Source organism: Cryptotermes secundus, unplaced genomic scaffold (genome assembly GCF_002891405.2).
Source record: "Cryptotermes secundus unplaced genomic scaffold, Csec_1.0 scaffold598, whole genome shotgun sequence".
NCBI classification, from domain to species: domain Eukaryota; kingdom Metazoa; phylum Arthropoda; class Insecta; order Blattodea; family Kalotermitidae; genus Cryptotermes; species Cryptotermes secundus.
This window is the reverse complement of record NW_019723311.1, coordinates 70,433-93,122: the sequence shown is the minus strand read 5'-3', so window position 1 is coordinate 93,122 and position 22,690 is coordinate 70,433. Positions and strand designations below refer to the sequence as shown.

General features: G+C 36.8%; 1 protein-coding gene across 6 annotated transcripts in view; it reads left to right on the top strand.

The window, feature by feature from the left end:
• The window catches only part of LOC111861795 (transient receptor potential cation channel subfamily A member 1), a 160,229-nt gene that overhangs the window by 110,903 nt on the left and 26,636 nt on the right, over positions 1 to 22,690 (top strand). For all 6 annotated transcript variants that reach the window (XM_033750456.1, XM_023846649.2, XM_023846648.2 and 3 more), the window contains 8 exons: positions 1,072 to 1,281; positions 3,764 to 4,000; positions 5,502 to 5,702; positions 10,524 to 10,702; positions 15,364 to 15,476; positions 17,653 to 17,819; positions 18,890 to 19,059; positions 20,104 to 20,248. In XM_033750456.1, the coding sequence (XP_033606347.1) occupies positions 1,072 to 1,281; positions 3,764 to 4,000; positions 5,502 to 5,702; positions 10,524 to 10,702; positions 15,364 to 15,476; positions 17,653 to 17,819; positions 18,890 to 19,059; positions 20,104 to 20,248 (1,422 nt within the window). The remainder of the gene's footprint in view (positions 1 to 1,071; positions 1,282 to 3,763; positions 4,001 to 5,501; positions 5,703 to 10,523; positions 10,703 to 15,363; positions 15,477 to 17,652; positions 17,820 to 18,889; positions 19,060 to 20,103; positions 20,249 to 22,690) is intronic.

Here is a 22,690-nt window from a genome sequence, read left to right as displayed (position 1 = left end):
TAATTCTGTCATTACAAACAATCTTCTTAACAACACTCCTCACTACACTTTTATGCACCACTATTGTCACACCTCTTTCAGCCCGTTCACCTCCGGAATAATACACTGTATAATCACCACTTCTTATTTCACCTTGTCCTTTCCACCGCACTTCGCTGACACCTAGAACAGACACTTCATTCTTGTGCATTTCCGTTTTCAAATTCTCCAATTTGCCTGCTTGATTCAAAGTCCTTACATTCCATGTTCCAGTCTTGTAGCCATGCTGTTTCGTCTGATCTTCGCACTCTTTCTTGTTGTAACGCCTGCATGACATTTCCTCTAGGAACACTCCCCCCCCCAGAGATCCGATTGGGGGAGTAGTTCACCTCAGGATTGTTTTGCCTCCAAAGGAAACATCTCGCATACATGGTATCTCTGTTTTTGGAAAGAGACTATCCAGGAAAAGTGATAATGTGGTAGTTTTTCCATTTGCTTTCCACATTGCAGTACAACAGCCATTCAAACCACTCTGGTCACGCCTGTTGCTATACAAACTTGAACCATCTCGAGCATCATTTGCTCTGTGCTTCAAGTCGCTACTGATGACGCTGCTTCTGGCATCAGTTTTTGGTGTCTCTCTTCGTCTGATGCCTACCCTTTGACCTGTCCAGCTTGTACATTTTAGGGACATGAGATAACAGGCTATCCATAAAGTTCCTATTTTACTGAAATAAAAGTAACTTTTATTTTTTATTTTTACTTATTTATTATTTTATTTTGGGGGGGGGGGCAGGATACAGTGATAATGAATATGCAAGAATGTGTGTTAGTACTGTCACTTGCACTAGAAGAGAGAAACTGTAGAAGAATTTGGAAGAAAATATCATAATTCTGGACCTACTAATAATCAGTTCATTATCTGTACAGAAACATTAAACAAACTTCAAAGACATTCTTTATGGGAAAACGGGATGAAATTTCAAAATTTACGTTTTAGAAATTTACGTCTGCTAGTATCATAGTTCTTTGAAATTGTAAAATCAGTTTTTGTTATGCAATGTATACCTGCATCTTCAAATTGTTACACAGATACGTGAATTTGGAGCCTGTCCTCGAAGGCCATGCAACAATGGTTATTATCCAATTCATGAGGCTGCGAAGAATGCATCATCACGTACAATGGAAGTATTCCTGCAGTGGGGAGAATCTCGGGGTTGTACAAGAGAGGAGATGATATCATTTTATGATTCTGAAGGCAATGTGCCTCTTCATTCAGCTGTTCATGGTGGAGACATTAAGGTAATGATCTACAGATTGATAAAATATGTGTGCATGTAAATGAATTTTCATTCATCCTTCCTTCTTCATTTGAACCCTAATCGTATCTTAGTCATTATGCTTTACAAGTGTTGTGTAGAAGGTAAGTGGACAGAAAACTACTGGCTACAGAAACATCTGAGCACTGTTATGCCCTCAGGTTTACAGCAGATATTATGTTTTAATGTTAATATGTTTGGGCTAGACTAGAACAAGTATTTTAAAATACAGTTAGGAAATATGAAATGGAATGTATGAATGTACCACGTCAGCATAGCAATTCTGACTGGGCGGAAGCGTGTTACACAGAAAGCAGGACGCTTGGAGGTAAGAATGCTGAGTCAAAGGGGGCAGGCAGACTAGAAAACGCGAACTCCCTCTAGGCAGGCAGCCAATGAGAGCTAGCCACCCCAACAAAATCACGTCGTGGGTAGGAGTACACCCTCCCGGAAGTTGACGAGTTAACAAAAAGAGGGTACAAAAATACTAGAGGAAACTAGAAAGAGAATATTCGGTCAATAATTTTCAGTAGAGTTGTGGCCAAAGGTTATCGTCAAGATGACACTGAGAGAGTGCTGGATGGTGATGTTCTTCTGCATCCTTGCCGCAAGTAAGTGGAACTGCTACTTATAGCCATGAAAATTGAGGGTAACATTATTAAAGTGCAAACCCCAGGGAGCGGGAGTGAGGACTATACAGAACAGGCTTAAGAATACCGAAGCATGGTCCGCGGCATGGTGTAAGAGAGAGACAGAGAGAGGAGAGCAGGGAGAGAGGTATAGGAGACCCAGAGTCAGGAGAGAAGAATGTAACTATGTCCATACAGGAGTGATTAACAAACTATGTGAAATGTAAACCCAACAAACGTCAGCATTGTTTGTATGTATATATATATGTATGTATATAGAGATATACTCGTAGATGAATAGAGTAGAATAGGAATGCGGTGTAACATTAATGGACCCCATCCCACACTTCGCACACCCTTCCCCTATCACCTCCTGCATCCCCCAAGTGTCCCAGAAGAACTGCGAACTCAAAACCAAAGAGGCAAACGCCAAAGAGATCAATGAATTTACCTAGCCCCCCTCTTACAGCAGAACAAGCACATTTTGTGAACTTCAGTGAAATGCAGGAATTACATAATTGTAGCTTGTATATATCAGCTAGAGGAACGAGTACAATTCACAAGTTAATTTTATTTATGACATAATAGTTTAAAGTTGCATGAAGTTCTTTTCTGTTGTATAATAAAACAGTCATACTGCCAGTCATACTGGTGTTTATTCTCTGTTAAAACTGTATGCATTGAGGAATTTTATTCGCAGAATCTGGAAGTACCAGAAATGTCAGTATTCAACTGAAGTGTGATATGTGGAAGATCAAGACAAGTGTGTTCCAACAATACATATATGCTTAACGTTTATAAAGTTTTTGAAGATTAAACACTAATTTCATATATTGGTATATTTAGAACCTTTTATATGTACTGTCATATTCCATTAATTCCATTACTAGGTAGTCCCACAGTTTTATGGAGTATTTTTTACCATTCTAGTCAGAATTTTTGCATCAGATATACAAAATGGTTCATCAAGAAATTCTGCTCAAAAAATACAGGCATAAGAAATTTATATTTTAAAAGGTATAATTCTCCCTGGGCTTAATTAATTCAGCACAACTCCATGAAGACATATGGGATACTGGAGGTATAGCTCCACTATTCTTGATCTTAGCATTAGATGGAGGGAAGTGGCCAGTTTTACCCCCTACCACCTTAACACAGGGACACATTGCCTGATACCCATTGTCTAGAAAACTAGGTGAGCTCCAGAGCCTGTATGGACATCACGAAGAAGAGAACATTTTCTTTCCACTCCCAGGAATCAAACTACTAATCCTCAGCTGTCCAGCCTGTAGCCAAGTTGCTATACTGACTGAGCTACCTGGCCCCTAATTCAATATTGTGTGTAATATAAATTGATGTTTAGAAAGATAAAGTTGTGCTTGTGCTTAAGTAATTAAGCACTACACCATAAATATGTATGGTGGACTGGACATATCATCCACGTATTCTTAACCTTGGCACTAGTTTGAGGTCAGTGATCAGCTGTATGGCCTGAGCACACATTGGATAGGAGGCTGGGTGGGCCTCAAAATTGATCTGGACAATGTCAACATGAGAAAAATCTTGCCCTACCACGACTCCAACTGTGAAGCCTCAGCCATGTAGCCCATAGCCAGTTGCTATACTGATTGTGCTCTCGTAGCTTTTAAAAAGAGGTTTAAAGGTACAAAGAATATATTAGTTCTTGCAGGAGTAGAATATTGCCTTAATGTTAAATTTCTCAAGAGGTCATGAATATTAGCTAACACACAGCTGATCAGTATTTTTCTTAACTAACAGTTAGAAACCTATGTGAAATTTTCTCATGAAATATAGCTATTTGTTTTTCTGATATAGGCTGTGGAGCTGTGTCTTAAGTCAGGAGCTAAGATCTCCACACAACAGCATGACCTCTCTACTCCTGTGCATCTTGCATGTGCACAGGGGGCAATTGAGATCGTGAAGCTCATGTTCAGCATGCAGCCTGCAGAGAAGGTGCAGTGCCTGGCCTCATGTGATGTGCAGAAAATGACTCCACTCCACTGTGCTGCCATGTTTGATCACCCTGAAATTGTGCAGTACTTAGTTTCTGAGGTGAGAATCTGTGAACTAACAACATGTGCAACTATCAGTTTTATAAAATGAGGTGAAAATACTGAGAATGCCAAATGAATACTTACTTGTCTTTTACGTGTCCTGCATCTGAAACCAGCCAACTCCTCTAATGGGTTTAGTGATTTTCAATCAAACCACTTGAGAAGTTTTCATAAAAATTAGTATCAATTCCATAAACTGGATGCTAATATATTGTCACATATTTTTGCATGTTACACCTTGCCAGGTCAGATTCATGTCAGTATGATGTAGAAAAATGCCCAACTCAATCCAGCTTTAGAGCAGAATATGTTTTCCTGAATGTCAGGCTGAGTCTGACAGGGGACACTCAAGGTTATGAGTCTGACAGGGGACACTCAAGGTTAATTTGTGTAGTTCCTCTTTATTGTACCAAGATGTCCTCCATCCAGTGTAGGATAATAACATTTTGAAATGTGATAGTTTTTCTTTCTAATGATATGCTGCTTGTATAGATATAATTCTCCTTGTCAAATAAACAGTTATAGTGCATCTGCATTAACTTTTTTGTTTAATTATAAAAATTGATGGGCCATTATATTCATTTATTTGAAATCTAGTAAAATGGAATTTTATAAACATGTTTGTAAGTTGTGCGTAAAGCAACTAACCAAGTGAACTTGTCTCACAATAACTTGAAGAAACTACTGGAGTAACATAGATTACACTGCTTGAATTGTATATTTCCTCGTATGTAGACATGTATACTAGTCCCCACTTTCATGACACCATTTCAATTAAAATTTATAGTTACTAGTGCAAATTTCTTATTAAAATATGTGAGTTGTTAAGTAAAGTAATAATCAATTAATAAATTATTCTAACTTCTTTAAACAAACAAAAGTATACATCAGGGTAAAATATCTTAACAACATAATTTTGTTGGATGCTGTCCATTGTCCAAGCCATACTTGGTATATCAACATTTTGGAGGCAGGCTGTACTCCCATCTTCCACTGACTGGTTGGTGTTGTATTGGCAGTTAGCTGTTATTGTTTTGAGATTTTTGGCAATGATTGTAATTTAATCCAGAACCGTTTTGGCATTAAACTTGTATACTGACCACTAAACATTCCAAATGTTTAGCATACAGGTTTTTTTGGTATTAAAAATATTCCAGATTCATACCTGGCCACTGTTACTTATCTAAAAAATGTTACTGTTAAAAATTGTCTGTTGTACTAAGGAGAACTGTTTGCCTAAAAAATATGGCTAGAGTCAACAATGCCCAAAGCATTGTATATAGTAAGGGTATCCCAGAAAATGCAAATTATCAAACATATCCCATGTATAATGAACCTAAACACAAACATTTAGAAAATCACAAAAACATCTTGTCACTGAAGTTTGATGCTTTAGTTTGATATGTCATTTGATTTTGGAGATCAAGGAAACGCTTTTGTGGTTTGAAGAACATACATGATACATATGTATGTTCCAATCAATTTATTGTTATATATAGGGTGCAGATATCAACCCTCTGGATAAGGAGAGGCGCTCACCTCTTCTGTTGGCATCTTCTCGTGCTGGTTGGCGCACTGTGCAGATTCTCATTCAACTGGGTGCAAACATTCACCTCAAAGATGTAAACTCACGCAATGTCTTACATCTTGTTGTCATGAATGGAGGACGTCTAGAGGAATTTGCTAATGAAGTGATCAAGGTGAGTTAGAGATTCTTATTGCTTCATTATCAAAGAAATTATTGTAACATTTCATGTGGTACTTCTGCATCACCTTTTGGAATTTGCTCATAATTATCATATCACAGCATTGCCACACTTACAAAAACTTAGGCTGTAGATCCTATCTTTGTGATGTTCCTAGTTATCTGTTTCATTAATATTTATAGTACCCAAAGGATCCAGGATAGTATAGTTGGTATAGAGACTGGCTATGGGGTGGACGACTGAGGGGTCAGAGTTTTAGTCCCAGTAGGGCCAAGAATTTTCTGTTCTCTATATCATCCAGACCAGCTCTGGGGTCCACCCAACCTCCTATCAAATGGGTTCCAGGGGCATGAAGCTGATCACTCACCTCCAGCTAGTAAGGAGGTCAAGAAAGTATGGATCTATACATCCACTCCTCCACATGCCCTCATGGCATAGTGCTTAATTAGTTAAGCACAGGTACAAATTTACCTTTTTTTACCTTTAGTACTCATATTAAAGTACAACAAAGTTTACATTTTAAATCTCTACGTATTTTTATTAAAATTAATTGAACCATATATGTATAATAGCAATATAATTTGTGTATCTTGTATTCACAAAGTATTTTCTGATTTGTGGTTAATATTCGTTATGCTCATTCTTATTATATAATGAGTTAGGCCCTTGTGAATAGTGGTTACAAACCAGTGGAATATCAGTGTCCCTTCTAGTGTCCATTTATAAAGATTTTTTTTATTTATTTATTAATTAAAGACTGGGTAACCCAGAACTTAATTACAATTAAAACTAGTTGGATAACTAACAGTTAATTTTTTTTTCTAAACCTAATATACTACGTAAATTAAAACTAAGTCACTTCCACTGAATTACTTAGTACTTTAACATTTAACTAGTTTGAATGGTTTCTTCTGTTTGAGTCGTCTAATGATATTGTTCACGTTGAGAAGTCTGGACGCTTCAATGTTGACATGGTTTTGGAGTCTCTTTTTCATGAGAGGTGGCGGACTTAGCGATGATATCTATAACCGTCTCGATGCCAAGGTCACGATGAGGGTCACTGTTACGAACATACCATGGTGCGTTGACAATACACTTTAGCACTTTGTTCTGATAGCGTTGAATCACTTGAATATTGGATTCACTGGTGCAGTCCCAGAGCTGGATACCATAACTCCAAACTGGATGTAGAATTTGTTTGTATGATGTAAGTTTATTGTGGATTGATAGCTCAGAATTGCATCCAAGAAACCAGTACATTTTTCCGAACTTACTGTTGAGCTCATCACGTTTTTTCTTGAGATGCTCTTTCCACTGTAACTTGGCATCTAGAGTTATTCCATGATATTTCGCTGTGTTGGCATATGGAACTTGAGTGCCATTGATGAAGATTGATTGATGTGTAATCCTCTTGTCTCTAAAGTCAGTATGTACTGATTTGGATTCGTTGAGTTTAATTTGCCATTTTTTGTTCAGAGGGCAACTTTGTTTACAGATAATTGTAGATTTCTAGTTGAGCTTTCAACAGTCTCTCCTACTGCCATGACTGCTGTATCATCTGCAAATGTGCCTATAGCACTGTTCGATGTAGTTGGCACATCATTAATATAAAGTAGATATAGGAGTGGCCCCAGTGCACTTCCCTGTGGGACACCAGCCTTGAGTTGAGCTTTCAACAGACTCTCCTACTGTCATGACTGCTGTATCATCTGCAAACGTGGCTGTAGTACTGTTTGATGTAGTTGGCACATCATTAATACATAGGACTGGCCCCAGTACACTTCCCTGGGGGACACCAGCCTCCAGTATCTTCAGTTATGAGTACAAGTCTTTGTGTTTGATGTGGAAATACCGATTGGTTAAATAAGATTTTAGGAGTTGATAGAAATGATCAGGTAGAATTGATCTCAATTTGTGAAGTAGGCCTTTGTGCCATACTCTGTCAAAAGCTTGTGCAATGTCAGGAAAGACAGCAGAGCACACTCCTTTGTTTTCAAGCGTTTTTTCAATGATGTCAGTGATATGATGCACCTGGTCAATTGTTGAATGATTTTTTTCTAAAGCCAAACTGATGCGTTGGCACTAGGTGTTTCTCTTCAATGATGGGTTTAAGACGTTTAAGCATCAGTTTCTCAAATAGCTTAGAGATAATCGGCAGTAACGAAATTGGTCGATATGATTCCACTTCACTTAGATTCTTACCAGGTTTCGGGATCATGATTACTTCAGCAGTTTTCCATGCATTTGGGACATGATTTAGTCAAATGCGAGCATTGATTAACGTGGTCAATTTGACCAAGGCTTTCCTTTTAATGTTCTTGAGAATTTCACCTGTGATAAGATGTGCTTTTTTTTGGGTTGAGATTAGTTCTTATTTCTTCCACAACTTCTTTAGGAGTAACCAATGGAATCTTGTCCAGATAATCATTCGAGTTGAGAACTGGTAATGTATCCGGTCCAGGATTTGGATGGAATCTTTTTTCAAGATGTTGTGCAAATATACATATATTTGCTTTCTCAAAATTATTACGAGCCCATCTTCCATCCGTTTTTATGGGTGGTACTTGAGCTATTGGTCTTATTAAATATTTTGTAGCTTTCCAGAGTGAGAGTACTCAGTGCTATGATCTGGAGTGAGTTCTGTGAAGAACTTATTAATTGATGATTGTTTGATATTTTTGATTTCATTGGATAATTGTTGGCTGGCTCTATTGAGAAGGGTTTTATCATGTGGATTTCTTGATTGTTGCCATTTCCTTCTGAGTTTGCATTTATCGGCTATTAGGTTTTTGATTTCTTTCGGGAAGTTAAGACCTTTTAGTTTTGTTTCGATAACAGGTGTGCTATTCCATGCAGCTTCCTGAATGGCAGTCATAAAAGCAATCAATTCTTCTTCTAGTTGAGCGACAGTTTTAAGCAGTACTGATAGATTAAAGTTACACTCTAATAGGTAGTTAAAATAGTCCCGGTCTGTGTGTTTGTTAGTTAGTACTGGGTTTTGATCTTTCATTATGATTTTATCACTAATTGTCAGACATATTGGTGAGTCATCTGAATTCAGGTCAAAACCTTCTTTGATTCAAATATAGTCTAATGAGATATTTTTGACAACAAAGAAATTGATTAAATCTGGAGTTCTTTTTGGATCTGTGGGCCAGTACTTTGGCTTGCCAGTAGAGACAATCTTACATCCAGAGTTTGCAGCAGCCTTGTATAACTCACGGCCTTTAGTAGTTATGAGCCTTGAGCCCCAGTGGGTGTGTTTGACATGGAAGTCACCTCCAATAATGAAGCGACTTAATTTTGTCGAATAGTGTTTGGTACTCATTGGTGTAGATGTTATATCTTGGTGGGCAATAGATTGCACTTATTGTGAGTTTCTGTTTTAATGTTTTGATTGTTACAATTGTGGCTTGGATGTCACGAGCTGTATATTTCTCTTCTTTGTAATGTTTGATATTGTTTCTATCTCCATGGGCCGTATTGGCAGGATGAATAATATATGTTATGTAGTTTTTGAATCTAATAAAAGATTCTTTAGTAAAATGGGTTTCCCATTTATGAAGATAAATGTAAAGTTATCCTTTGACTTAATTAATTAGGTACCATGCCATGAAGATGTATGATGTAGTGGAGGTATAGCTCCACCACTTTTAAACTCAACACTAGGTGGAGATGAGTGCTTAGCTTCACATCCCTACCACCTTCCCTCAGGGGAAACAGCCCACAGTACCCATTGTATAGGAGGCTGTGTGGGCCCCAGAGCTAGTCTGAACATGATGTAATTTATGTAAAGAGGACAGAGAAACTTAGCTGCATGTATAAGAAACAGCTGAGAGAGAGACACAAAATAGGGCTACAGGAATCTTGTGTGAGGTATCCAAATGATAATCAACCAGTCAGAGGCACAACTGCATCTTTTGGCTCCTAGGTTAAGATTATTGAAGTGCTTAACCCCCCTACAGGAAAACTTAAATTTATGCTATTTATGAATGTCTCATGCTACAGTCATGCAAGAACTGTAGGTTGAAAAGCAAACACTTGGTTCTTGAGAAAGTGAATCTCTGCTGTCTGAACAGACTGCACCTGGGACAGCTTCATTCAGGACTAGAACCTAATTCTGCCTCTGGCCTCTGTTGATTGTGTTCTTTCTTGGTTCCAGTCAGCATGAAAATTGTAATGATTTTGAAAGCATGTACACAACAGAAAGCAATCGCAACCTCAACACGTCAATTTTCAGAATACGGACCTTATTTTACAAGTCATGACAGTCTTATGTCTCCATGATTTTGGTTTGATTGCAGTATCTAATGGACCATTAGAGCAACATACATTAAATTTGTTTAGGGCACATAATAAGCTTATCTGGTTACATTTTCATTAAAATTTATAATGTAATGGTTGTAAACATGGCGACAATGCAGTACTTTGACGTTATGTCTGGAAAATGTAACACTGTGAGAATTTGTACTTTTAAAAATTATGCTCAGAATGGATCATTAGGTTGTATAATTATTAATTTGTAATTATTGCCAGAAGGAAAATAGGCACCAGAAATGTTTCACAAAACTTCATGTTCACAACTTTTTATACACCATGAAGTTGACAGTTAGAGGGGAAAGAGAAAAGAAAATCTGAAACACATCAGTTAATTTTATCATGAAAGAAAGACCTTTGTTTGAACTCCAAATATTTCTTTCCTCATTTGAAAAGCCTACAATTTCAGCTGTATAAGTCTGTAAATTTATGTATAAAATTTTGAAGAATTATGCGTATCTTCAGTTTCTTATTAACCCATGGTTCTCAACGTTGAAGGCACAGTCTAAAGTGAGTTTGCTGCAGCTACTTAATGAAAAGGACAAGACAGGTTGTTCACCTTTGCATTATGCAAGTCGTGAGGGCCACATCCGCAGTCTGGAGAACCTTATCAGACTTGGAGCCTGTATCAACCTTAAGAACAATAACAATGAAAGTCCTCTGCACTTTGCAGCCAGGTGAGTTTAAAAGTTATGAGATATGTATGAGCAGCTTCAGCTCATCCAGTTGCTGCTGTTGTCATTGTTAGTGTTTGTGTTGGCTATGGTCATGGCGGTAGTGGTGACGCTGTAGTACAGTGCAGTTGTTGTAGAGCTTTCCCCATATCACCGAGTTGCTCATGCAGCTAAGTTAAATGCTCCTCTCGTCTGGTCACACCAAGGAGATACAGACTGCTATCAACATTTGACAATCCTATAGCCTAACACAGCGTTTCTCAAATTTTTCTGAAGTGGGGACCACTTTTATAAGTCAAACCAGTTCTGTATACCACCTTACTCTTGTTCCCTTCGAAAGCAAATTTATCATTTTTTAGCATATTTTAATACCAGTATACTTATATTTTAAAATAGAATTAACACATTGCGGACCGGACGGGCCATATGGCCCTCTACGTTTCCAAGCGTTGCTGACCGGGCGGGCCATATGGCCCTCTACGTTTCCAAGCGTTGCGGACTGGGCGGGCCATATGGCCCTCTACGGTCACGTTATGTTGCAAAACGCTATATATCGCTGTGTTGCTTCGTTGAATCGTAACTACTGCGTAGATGACCTCGGGAATGATTGCTGCCTTATCTAGTAACTCGACCAGAGTCATTTCCTGTCACAACCTAAACAAAATTGGCTTTGTTCTAATCCAAGCTTGCACGTATCAACCACGCAGCTACCAGTTCAACATGGCTCAGAGACGAAAGCAGTTGTGATCTCTCGGAGGACAGAAAATATTAGATATGTTCTCCGATGAGCTATCAGATTTGCCAACTGCTTCGTCTTCTGATAGCGAGGCCATTATCAGTGACAGTGACAGTGACGGGGGCCACAGGGCTGCCCAAAATGTGTCAAGTGAAAGTGAGAGCTCCGTTGAAAGTGCGAGTGTCGGGACAGCAATAGCTACTTTCAAGGAAAGTACATATTTGTGGTACAATTAGGGTGAACAGAGGCCTCCCTCCGGATCTGAAAGAGGAATGCAAACGCCAGAAACGTGGCAACACCGCATTCAGGAGGAAGGAGGACATTCTTCTTCAGTCCTGGAGGGATACTCGCATTGTGAATATGGTTTCCACTATTCACAATTCGAGCATGGTCGATGTTCAAAGACGGCACGGGCAAGTAAAGAAGCCTCTTTGTATTTCCGAGTATAATATGTTCATGAAAGGAGTTGATAGGGCTGACCAGTTCTTGGCCTATTATTCCCTACCTAGGAAAACAGTAAAATGGACGAAGAAAGTTGCACTGTGGCTTATAAACTGTGCAATTTTCAATTCATTTACGATTTTCAAAAAGGTGAACAGAAATTCTACTTTGAAATACAAAGCATTTCTGTTGAAACTGGCACAAGCTTGGGCTACTGACGTCACGGTGGCGGCAGTACCTGCGTCAGACACAGACGTAGTGCAGCCGGGGCCATCTGTTCGCACCCGCCGGAGGCCTCAAGTAGACCCCCCTGGCCGACTCTCGGGTGATATGCGGAAACATATTCTCGTGAAAATTGTAAAGAGTGAATATTGCAAGAAGAAACACCCTTCTAGGCAGTGCCGTGTGTGCGCAGAGCACAAGAAGAAGAGTAGAACTGCCTAAATGTGCCAATTCTGTGTAATGCCTCTTCACAAAAGGGAATGTTTCCAGAGATGTCACACGCGCAAGCACTTCTAGGAGCTCTGGTAAGTGTTCTCCAAAAATTTCAGTTCATAAAATTAATTAGGAGATTTTATATTAATTTTTAAAGTGAACAGTGCACAAGTTATGGTAGTAGGTTTAAAAACGCCGGTCCCCAGGGTGATTTAAATGTTTAAACCACCGGTCCGCAATGTGTTAATTACAATTAATTTAATTCAATTAATTTTATGTTAGTATTAAGTAATTAAGTTAATAGAAGAAAATTCATATCCGTTTTTTAATAATTCAGGGCTATAAGAATTTGGATAATCTTTAACTTATTAACTAAAAAAATAAATAAATGTTGGTACTCACATTAATGAGATGGGTGAGCCTGCTGATTCTTGCACGGTTATTCTATATTTGGATGTATGTTGGTAAGCTTAAGTCAGAGATCGTCACATACATCGAGTCAATTTCGGTACTTTGATTTTATTTAAGTTAGTGATGAAAACCCTTTCTCACACAGATACGTAGAAGTGAAAGACAATTGCCATGTGTAATTTCCAAACTCTGAGATTTTCAGCTATACTCGTAGTGTGATACACAATTCATTTGAATTTTATTTCTTCTTCTGTCTTTTTTGAAGGACCACAAGGGCACACCTCGAGGACCACTTGTGGTCTGCGGACCATAGTTTGAGAAACGCTGGCCTAACATATTACAAATAAAACTTTCCGACATTACAGGGCACCTCCATAAAACGTTCACATTCATGTATTGGGAGTTATTTTTGGAAATAGAATAAAACAGACTTGAAACCCTGGTATCCTCTGCAAGGCATCAGAGGGATTTTCAACCAGAATATTCAGACCTAGTGCTGATTTAGATCACTTTACCTTTGTGAGCACTTTGTGGTGCGGTAGGCTTCAACATTCTCTTAATAAACACAACAGAAATGAAAAGAATTTCCAACATCTGCCATAATCTGGGTAAGTTTTACTGATAATTTGTTAGGATATATGCTTATTAATTCTGCTGACAGATCAGATCTCTGAAGTATGATTAGATGGGAGAGTTTCAGGTTTTCCCACATGTGTAGCTCAGTGATTTTGGGGAAGCTCCTAAGATTGTCATTCTGTAGTATGCCTACAATAAATTACTTCATACACATATGTCACAGGCTTTAACCAGATGTATATATACATACATGAAATTAACTAATACATTTGATGATATCTGATGACAGTTGTAATGATAACACTGACAAATGCTGTATAACTGTCATCACCACCAACACTGTTATTATACATTTGTTACTCATTCAACAAAAGTCTGAACTTCTAATGTTACTATTTGCTTCTTGATTGGCCCTACTGGTGCATACTGCAAAACACATAGTTTGGCAAGTATATTGGAGTACTGTCATATATAACTTTTTAATATTTTTAAATGTGTAAAAAATATGTCGGGGAACTGGGTTTGCATTCATTAAGCTGTAAGTTTAAAAATTTCAGTTACTGAGTAAGTAACCTTCTAACTTTAATATAAAAGGCATGCAAAAGGTCTTGGACGGGTTATCAAATATGAAAACAAATTTTCAAATATTAACAAGTAACAAGTTTTGATGACTGAACAGTGAAGGGTCTTCTGTTTTCAGATATCATTGCTTTTTTGTGAGAGTTCTGGGAGAATTGTATTCCCTAAGGTCTGTGTCCTTTGAATGCAAATATCACATGCAAACATACCTCAGCTGGCTAATATTTATGTACTATTTACACACTTTCTAACAAAAAAACTGCTATCTGGCTTAAATACCATGTAATTCTGCTATTGTTGACAGTGCTTGTAGCAACAGTTTTGAAATTCTTATATATACAAGCTTGTATCTTGGAAAGTGTTATGATTCAGATGTTCATGTTCTTTATTGAAAATCAGTGATGAATGTTTGCCTGAAATACCACACCTTCATGCCATATAGTGACATTACTAGAGTACAGTACTTCTTAAATTGTACCGCAACCAACTGTTTTTGTTAAATTGGGTCACTTCTGCCTAATTCTTTTTTCCTCCATATTTGAATACAGTATTTTGGTAGGTTTAGTTATTAATATTCTTCGGTTTGTATCAGTCTGAAACAAATATAGGAGTAGAAAAGGTCAAGACAAGCATGATGAGCAAACGGCAGAGCATTTTTATATAATGTACTTTTTGTGTGAGTTTTCATTCACCAAATAACCAAAAGCCATGTACCATGGGTTACGCCACTGAGATAGGTTAAAGGCTTATGTAGTTTAAGAACTGAAACACACTGATCTGGTTCATAAACCTTATTAACACACTATGATGTGGGCAGTTAGTATACAGAGAACTCTTTTGTCCAAACATGCCTACTGTTAATCACAGTCGTCCAACAAACTGATGAGTTCAGTTGTGATGTATTTGCAGTGGCATATGTCATATTGGAGATATCAGATATGATTTTAAATATAATGGAAAGTGTTGTCTTTCTTCTTTATTTTCATGATCAGTAGAGTTATGTCAAAATCATTAAGAACTTATTTATTGATGTGGTCACCATCATTAATTTTTAGTCCTAAATTCGTTTATTAATATAGCTTATCGAATTAATTATGGACTCTCTCCAAGCACTTCAATAAGCAGTATAACAGTGCTTACAGGTTATTCTGAAACAGCAGCAGTATTATTTCCGAAATATATATGAGCTAAAATTTACCACTTCCATAGCAAACTTCAGTATATTACTTTTTTGTGAAAATGTTTTCAGTTGCAGATGCATTCATGCTTCTAGAACTAAGAATGACTTACTCAGGAATTACCTGTAACAAATGTGCCACATTTTCTTATTTCATTGATCATTGTATTGACATGTCACTGTATCTGAACTCCCTGTCATTCTCGCAAATGATGTATGTAGTTCAACATTAAGCAGCTCTTTCTCATGTAAAAACGTCATTTCAGAAATTATGTATCAATTAAAATACAAAGTCATTCTATTTTGCAGGTATGGAAGGTACAACACAGTTCGTCAGCTTTTGGATTCTGAAAAAGGGTCTTTTATCATCAATGAAAGTGATGGGGAGGGTCTCACACCCCTACATATTGCATCACAACAAGGTAAGTAGGGTTGGTAAGTTAAAACTAGCATACTGTAGTGTTATTAGTAGTGGGATGTCCTTGTCACAAGCATAATCCCTTCACTACCAAACTTAGTATTCGTTACGTATAAAGATATGATGCAACAAAGATTGTTGTTGTTGTTGTTGTTTGATGATGATGATTATGATGTATAGCTAACTGTATATACTGTAGGACATTGCATAATTCATACATCCCCCCCCCCAAAAAAAATTCATGGTAAAATTTTGGTTGTGTGATTTACATGGAGATTTATAAAAATGGTCCATCTTAAGAAATATTTCTACCTCCATTATTTGTACATAATGTGAAATTTTCGTAGAAACTTGGCTGTTCCTTATATGGGGTTCACTGATAGTGAAAGATATATAATTTGAGCCTAATTCTTTTTATAAGGAAAGAAAGTAGGCCTACAGGATTACCATGCTGTATGTATGTATGCGTCTATATCAGCCTGGTCCAACGCGGCGCCCGTGGTATATTTTTCTGGCACCCTCCGTAACCACATATAATTGACCCGATTTTTAATATTAATTCAAATTGTAAGACAAGAGACATTTTTGAACGTCTGAGTACTGTTAAATATTTTTGAAACATTTTATTATTATTATTATTATTATTATTATTATTATTATTATTATTGGTGGTAGTGGTAGTGGTAGTAGAAGTACTACTAGTAGTAGTGTGTGGTGGCGCCCACACCTCCATAGGCATCAGTGAATTGTGCCCAAGTACGTAAGAACGTTGGACAGCACTGGTCTATATGCATCTGCATCTCCACCTTCAGTTTTTGAACCACTTCAGCTTTTCTCAAAATTTATTGTGAATCTTATGCTATTAGAGGCCACCCCAGCCTCATTAAAGTAAAAAAGTAAAGGTATCCCTGTAACAGGCCCTGGAGGCCCATAGGATAGCGAGATGTTGAGGTTCCCACATATTATAGACAGTTGGCTCATAGATGGCAGCAAGGTTGTCAGCGTTACGCACCAGCCGCCCTTTACCCCTAAGAATATTTCAAGAATATTCCTGGTACTCATTTCTGTTAGAGGGTGAGTCGACCCCAGGGCCATAGTGCGGCTGGAAGAATTAGGTAAATTGAAAAAATCCAATGACCTCATCAGGACTTCAACCCGCAACCTTCCAGCTTGTAGCATAGTGCCTCAACCAACTATGCTACCGTGTACCCCTACCCCACTCTCATACTTTTTAATTTTCTGAAATCAGTGATAACAACATAGTAGACACACAAAATTTATGTAGAATGCTAGGTAAAAGTAAAGAGTTAAATCTCTCCCTGTAACAGGCTGTAAAGACCCATAGAGTTATGAATCTTTAAGGCTCCCACATTTTTCTAGACAGTCGATTCACAGATGGCAGTGAGATTGTCAGCCTTACATGGAGGCTGCCCTTTAAACCCCAGGAAGATTCCTGGTACTCGTTTCTGTTGGAGGTTGGGTCGACCCCAAGGCCATATTACAACTGGAAGTGTTAGGTCAATTGAAAAATCCAGTGACCTCATCGAGATTTGAAACCACAACCATCCAGCTTGTAGCATAGTGCCTCAGCCAACTATGCTACCGCATGCCCCCTATGTACAATGGTATAGCTTCAAAAAATAATTAAACTTGTAATACTTTTGTGGGCTTTAAAAGATGAAATCTTGGCTACATTAAATCTGTTTTGGCTAGATAGTGGTAAGTAATGAATTATTGGATCTGTAGATGTAAAATTCTGCTGTAGATAGGTTGTAAGTATTCCTACAGATTCTGTGTGATACATTGTTTATCAGTGAACAGATGTTATAACTGCAAATTTTTTTGGTTGTGTCTGATAAAATGAATACAGACAAAGTCTGTGCTTAAGTGATAAGTTCTTCAGTAACAGCAACAGCAGCAACAAAACAACAACAACAGATGTAGCAATGGTCATAATATTGACAGCAACAATGCTGATGACAACATTGATGGCTACAATGTTGACAACAGCTATAACAATAATTAGTTGAAAGGAATAAATTTTGAATTGACTAGGATTTGATCTTACGACCATCTGTGCACAAATCTATCATATTTGCCCAGGAGGTAAATTTAATTTAATTTTTAGATTATATTACTGTATCCTTAATTTAACAAACTTTTCTGCTTCACGTGTACAGGACATACCCGAGTGGTGCAACTGCTACTGAACAGAGGTGCTCTCTTACACCGAGACCACAATGGGCGTAATCCACTACACCTTGCTGCAATGAGTGGCTATACACAGACCATGGAACTGCTGCATTCCGTCCATTCACATCTACTTGATCAGGTTGACAAAGATGGGGTAAGCACTTTAGTCAATACCAGTGTTAGCTGTGCACTATATTTATCTCTGTGTTACAGTAGTGTTTTGTTATTCTTACTCAGAATTTTATGTCATTGTGTCTCATCTGCTATGTTAAGAATAACTAATTTCTTGTGTTTTTAGTAAAACCTTAAGGTTTAGCTTCACTAATATCAAAGCCTGCCTTTGGGCATGTTCCTAACACAGTTCTGTCCATCTGTCATCATCATGAGTACTTCTCTAAGACCATCATATTAACGTCATCCTCTTATCACCTTGGTCTTCCAAGCAGCCATTTTCCAAGGTGTTTCCATACCAGTATTCTGTAACTATTTCTTGAATCCACCATCCCAGCTGCATGCCCTGCCTTCTCAATGTCAATCCTCTGACTTTGCTAGATGACGTATTTGAACCCTTACTGCATTATATCCTAAACTGCCTAAGTTCATCCTTCTGAGATCCAAATTGTGTCATTAATTGTAAGGTCCTTACAAAGTTTCAATAATGAGATCTCAGAATGTATGTACAGTAGAAAGATAATTCTTGGACCAGTCGTTACCAAACCTTACACAGATTATACACTGTTTAAAGTGTTTTAAATGTTCACTTGCTGATATTGAAGAGCTCTCCAAAGTCTTAATTTTAAGCTTATGAAGGAGTACAGGATTGAGTGAAAAGGGATTTTCTGTTACAAATTTGTTTAGTACTAGACTTGTCATGCAGTAACTATTAAAGATTTAAATATGCAATTTATGAATATTCTATTTTAATATGTGTGAAAATTGTAAATACAAGTATGTCAAGTGTCTCACACAATAGATCTGTTCTTGAAAATTTTCATGTGAGGTGAAATCATCTTACACATACATAAATTTCCCATATGAAATATTATAATATAATATAATGAAGTTGTGGAGAAATTGTGTGAACTATAAAAACCAGTGATGTTAGTCAGAAATCAGCTTTACTTTAAAAACAATATTAATTCAAATTTGTGATCATTGAATGTGTGTTATCGGGGAACTGTATGTACATATTTCTTGACAGTGAAAACTATTGCTGTGTTACAGAACACAGCATTACATTTGGCAACTATGGATAATAAACCAAATGCTGTAGCTTTGTTGTTATCCATGAACTGCAAGCTGCTGTATAACTGCCATGACATGAGTGCAATTGACTACGCCATTTATTACAAGTTTCCGGAAGCTGCGCTTGCTATGGTTACACATGAGGAGAGGTAGGTGACTGCAGTTCTTTCATCACAATAGTTAATCCAAGCAGTTCAGCAAATGGTGTCTCTTTTCCTTTAGAGATCTGTGAGTTAAATACTGAAAGATAATCTCATCCTCTTTGTCACTCCTTCCTACTAAATCCTCAATATACCTAAAAATAATTTTAAACACTCCTCCACAGATTTCGTCAGTTTATCTTTGAAGGGAGTGCAGGCATTATCAGTGCTTTGTAGTCTTCTTGAAAGGAAGGTACCAGTACTTAGATGTGCCATGGGGTGCATCAGTTTTAAACACACACCAGAATACTAGGAATTATAAATCAGACTCTCAAATGATCTGTAGTTTCTAAGCATACAAGAATAAAATTAATCTGTAAGATGCTTACTAGATCAGTATTGTCTTATGGCCGGTAACATGGGCTGATGGGAGGAGACTGATACCAACATGATTGTGTTTCATGAAAGAGTTTGTAGGAAACGCCCTTTTGGATTGTAGAAGAAATGAATAAATTTTGACATAATTACAAATTTTGCAGAACAATGCATAAGAGACTGGAAATAATATGTTGTTAGCATGCACTCTGACAGGCTTAAAATAAATTCTAAAATATCATCATCCAAAATGAAGAAGTTTGAAAAGACTTCTCAAATGATGGAAGACATTTTTTAATGGGTCTTAGTAGGCCTAGTACTGGAAAGAGTCATATATATGTGTATACTCCCATGCAAACAAGTGGATGTATGCACTTATGTGTTTATTTACCTAAACCATTATTTAAGATGAAATAGAAACCTGTTTGTCTGTATTTCACTGTTAATCGCTCACTTTCGGTAAATAATATTTATTTATTTATTATTATTATCCTATAAATTAGAGAGGTAGGTGCTTGTATGCTTCGGTAACATATACTTCAGAAAGTAAATTGTTACAACCTCTTGCATAAGATAGATGAACTTTCCATCATATCTGTTTTTTCATCTTATTGTAATGGAAGTTTTGATGAAGGTACTGGTGGTGGTGATGGTTGAATTGTGTGTTGTTTCATCCAGGGCTCAAGAGGTGATGGCTCTCAAGTCAGACAAGCACCCCTGTGTGACTCTTGCTCTAATTGCATCCATGCCAAAAGTGTTCGAGGCAGTCCAAGATAAATGCATCACAAAGGCAAACTGCAAAAAGGACTCCAAATCATTTTATGTAAGTCACATTTGCACTGTTTGTTGGTAGTATGGTTGCTGCACTCTATACATATGCATGTATGAAAATTTCACATTTAGTAGTTGATACACTTAAATGTAGGAAATATACAGAGTCTTTCTCAAACAGCAAAAGCACACGACACTTACCATTAGCCTCTTAGCTGGAACCTTAGTCATCATCTGCTGAGAAGACGAAATGTAGACTTGTGACTGATAAGCCATGAATTACAAACATAGGAATGCAATTCTTAAAGTAGATAAATCATTTATAAGAACTCATTATCACAGTACTCAGAAAGTTTCTCTTCTGCCCTTAAACAAACTTCAAGGCTCTTGAAAAGTTTGTTGACACCAGTTAGAGTTTACTGAACTCAGTAGATGTAATTGTTTCATAGTTGTTATGCTAAAGTTCATTCAGTGTTCGGAGACTATTTTAATACACTTTCTTTCTTAGGTTTCTCCACAGATAAAAATTACATGGATTGAATATGAAGCAGGAATGTGAAACTATACATATACTTGCAGTACTTATGATTTAATTTGTTTAATGCTGAAAAAAAACATTTATGAAAAGAATTTAGAACATTCTAGAAGAATTATTTTAAATCTAAACAAAAAAGTAACATTACTGTGGATTTCAGAAACTTAAATAACAACTCAGTCCATTTATCCAAAACACTTTTTCCCTATTCTGATATTCTGCAGTCCAAATCAAGTTTTATATTCAGCTCTTCCCAATGTAAGCTAGAAGAGGAATAGTTGTAGTTTCTAGCCAAGTTAATTATGGTGACTGCAGCTGATGTGAAAATTAAACAGATGGGTAATCATAGTGATAGGAAAGAAATAAAACTAGGATCCTTCTGTGATAAACTATCAACAGTTCTTACATGGAACAGGTGAGAGAAGGCATGATAAACACCTACCAGGGTACCTGACACTGATCAGATCATGAGGCTGTCTCTTTACCTTAGCATCATGCCACAAAGTCTTATAGGGAGCACTGAGGAAAAGTTCTACCCATTCACCTTGGTGCTAAATGGAGGTAAATGATTAATTTTGCATCCCAGCTACTTTTCCATTTTAGGAAATAGTACCCAGTACCAACTTGCCAGAAGGTGGGTAGACGTCAGATCTTGTCTGGTTATGGTTGTTTAAAGAATGAGCTTTCCTCTACCAGGAATCAAAGATTCTACGACCTATTCATAATATAGAAGTTTGATGCAATTATTTCGATCACATAACTACAAATATTTAATTTAACAGTCCAAATATAGTACATTTCATCAGGATTTAAAAATTTGAATATACAATAAAAATTCAGCATATACAATCAGTCATTTCATCGCAAGAACCTTAAAATTTGAAAACTATTTATTAACATATTCCTCTACAGGATAAAAGGAAATGAGCTGTGAGTAAACCAGTCATGACCATCTTAATTTCTACAGTCATATGTTATTTAAAACAGATGGTCTATTACAGTACCATACTACTATAAAATTTATACCCTTAAATGCCAAGCAACTAGTCAGTGGGTAATACATCATGTGTAAAATCAACCTAACAAACAATTCAAGAGAATGTCTGGATTACAAACCTTTGTCTTCTTTATATTGAAAGTATTCGTTTATAGAGTAAAAAGAATGGTGACATAAAAACCTCTTTAATGTAAATTTAAAGCTTTCCTTATCATTGACCAAAATCTTTATTGATCGTGGAAGATGATTGAACACTTTAATACCTGTTATATAGGCTCCTTTATTAAATTTTGAAGTATTCACACTAGGTACATGTAAATTATCTTGGAATCTAGTTGTATATTCATGAATCTTGTTATTAAAGTTAAATAAATGTTTATTATTAATTATATATAAAAGTAGTGAGTATATATACTGAGAATATAATGTCATAATTTCCAATTTCTTGAAAATATCCTTGCAAGAATCTCTAGGTTTAGTGTTCGTTACGATTCTAATAATTTTCTTTTGCAAGATAAACACTTTCCTGGCATGTGAGGAGCCACCCAGAAGATTATATACCATAACTCATGATGGAGTGTACGCAAGCAAAGTAGATTGGCCTTAACGTTGCAAATGATACAATATGTTTTATATTGAATTGAATTGAATTTAATTTAATTTATTTACATTCTATAAATCCTAAGCAGGTTAGTACCTTTGGATACAGAACAAGTCAAAAGGTTACATACATAAGTACAGGCAATTTTAGCTTAAAAATTAATATAACTTAATTTTACATCATTCTCTATTTACATTGAAGTATTCATCTAAAGAGTAGAAGGAATGAGCATGTAGATAATTCTTTAACTCTGATTTAAACTTTTTAGTATCATTGCCCAAGTTTTTAATACTTTGTGGCAGATTGTTGAACACTTTTATGCCAGTAAAGTAGACTCCTTTTTGATATACTGATAAAGTTG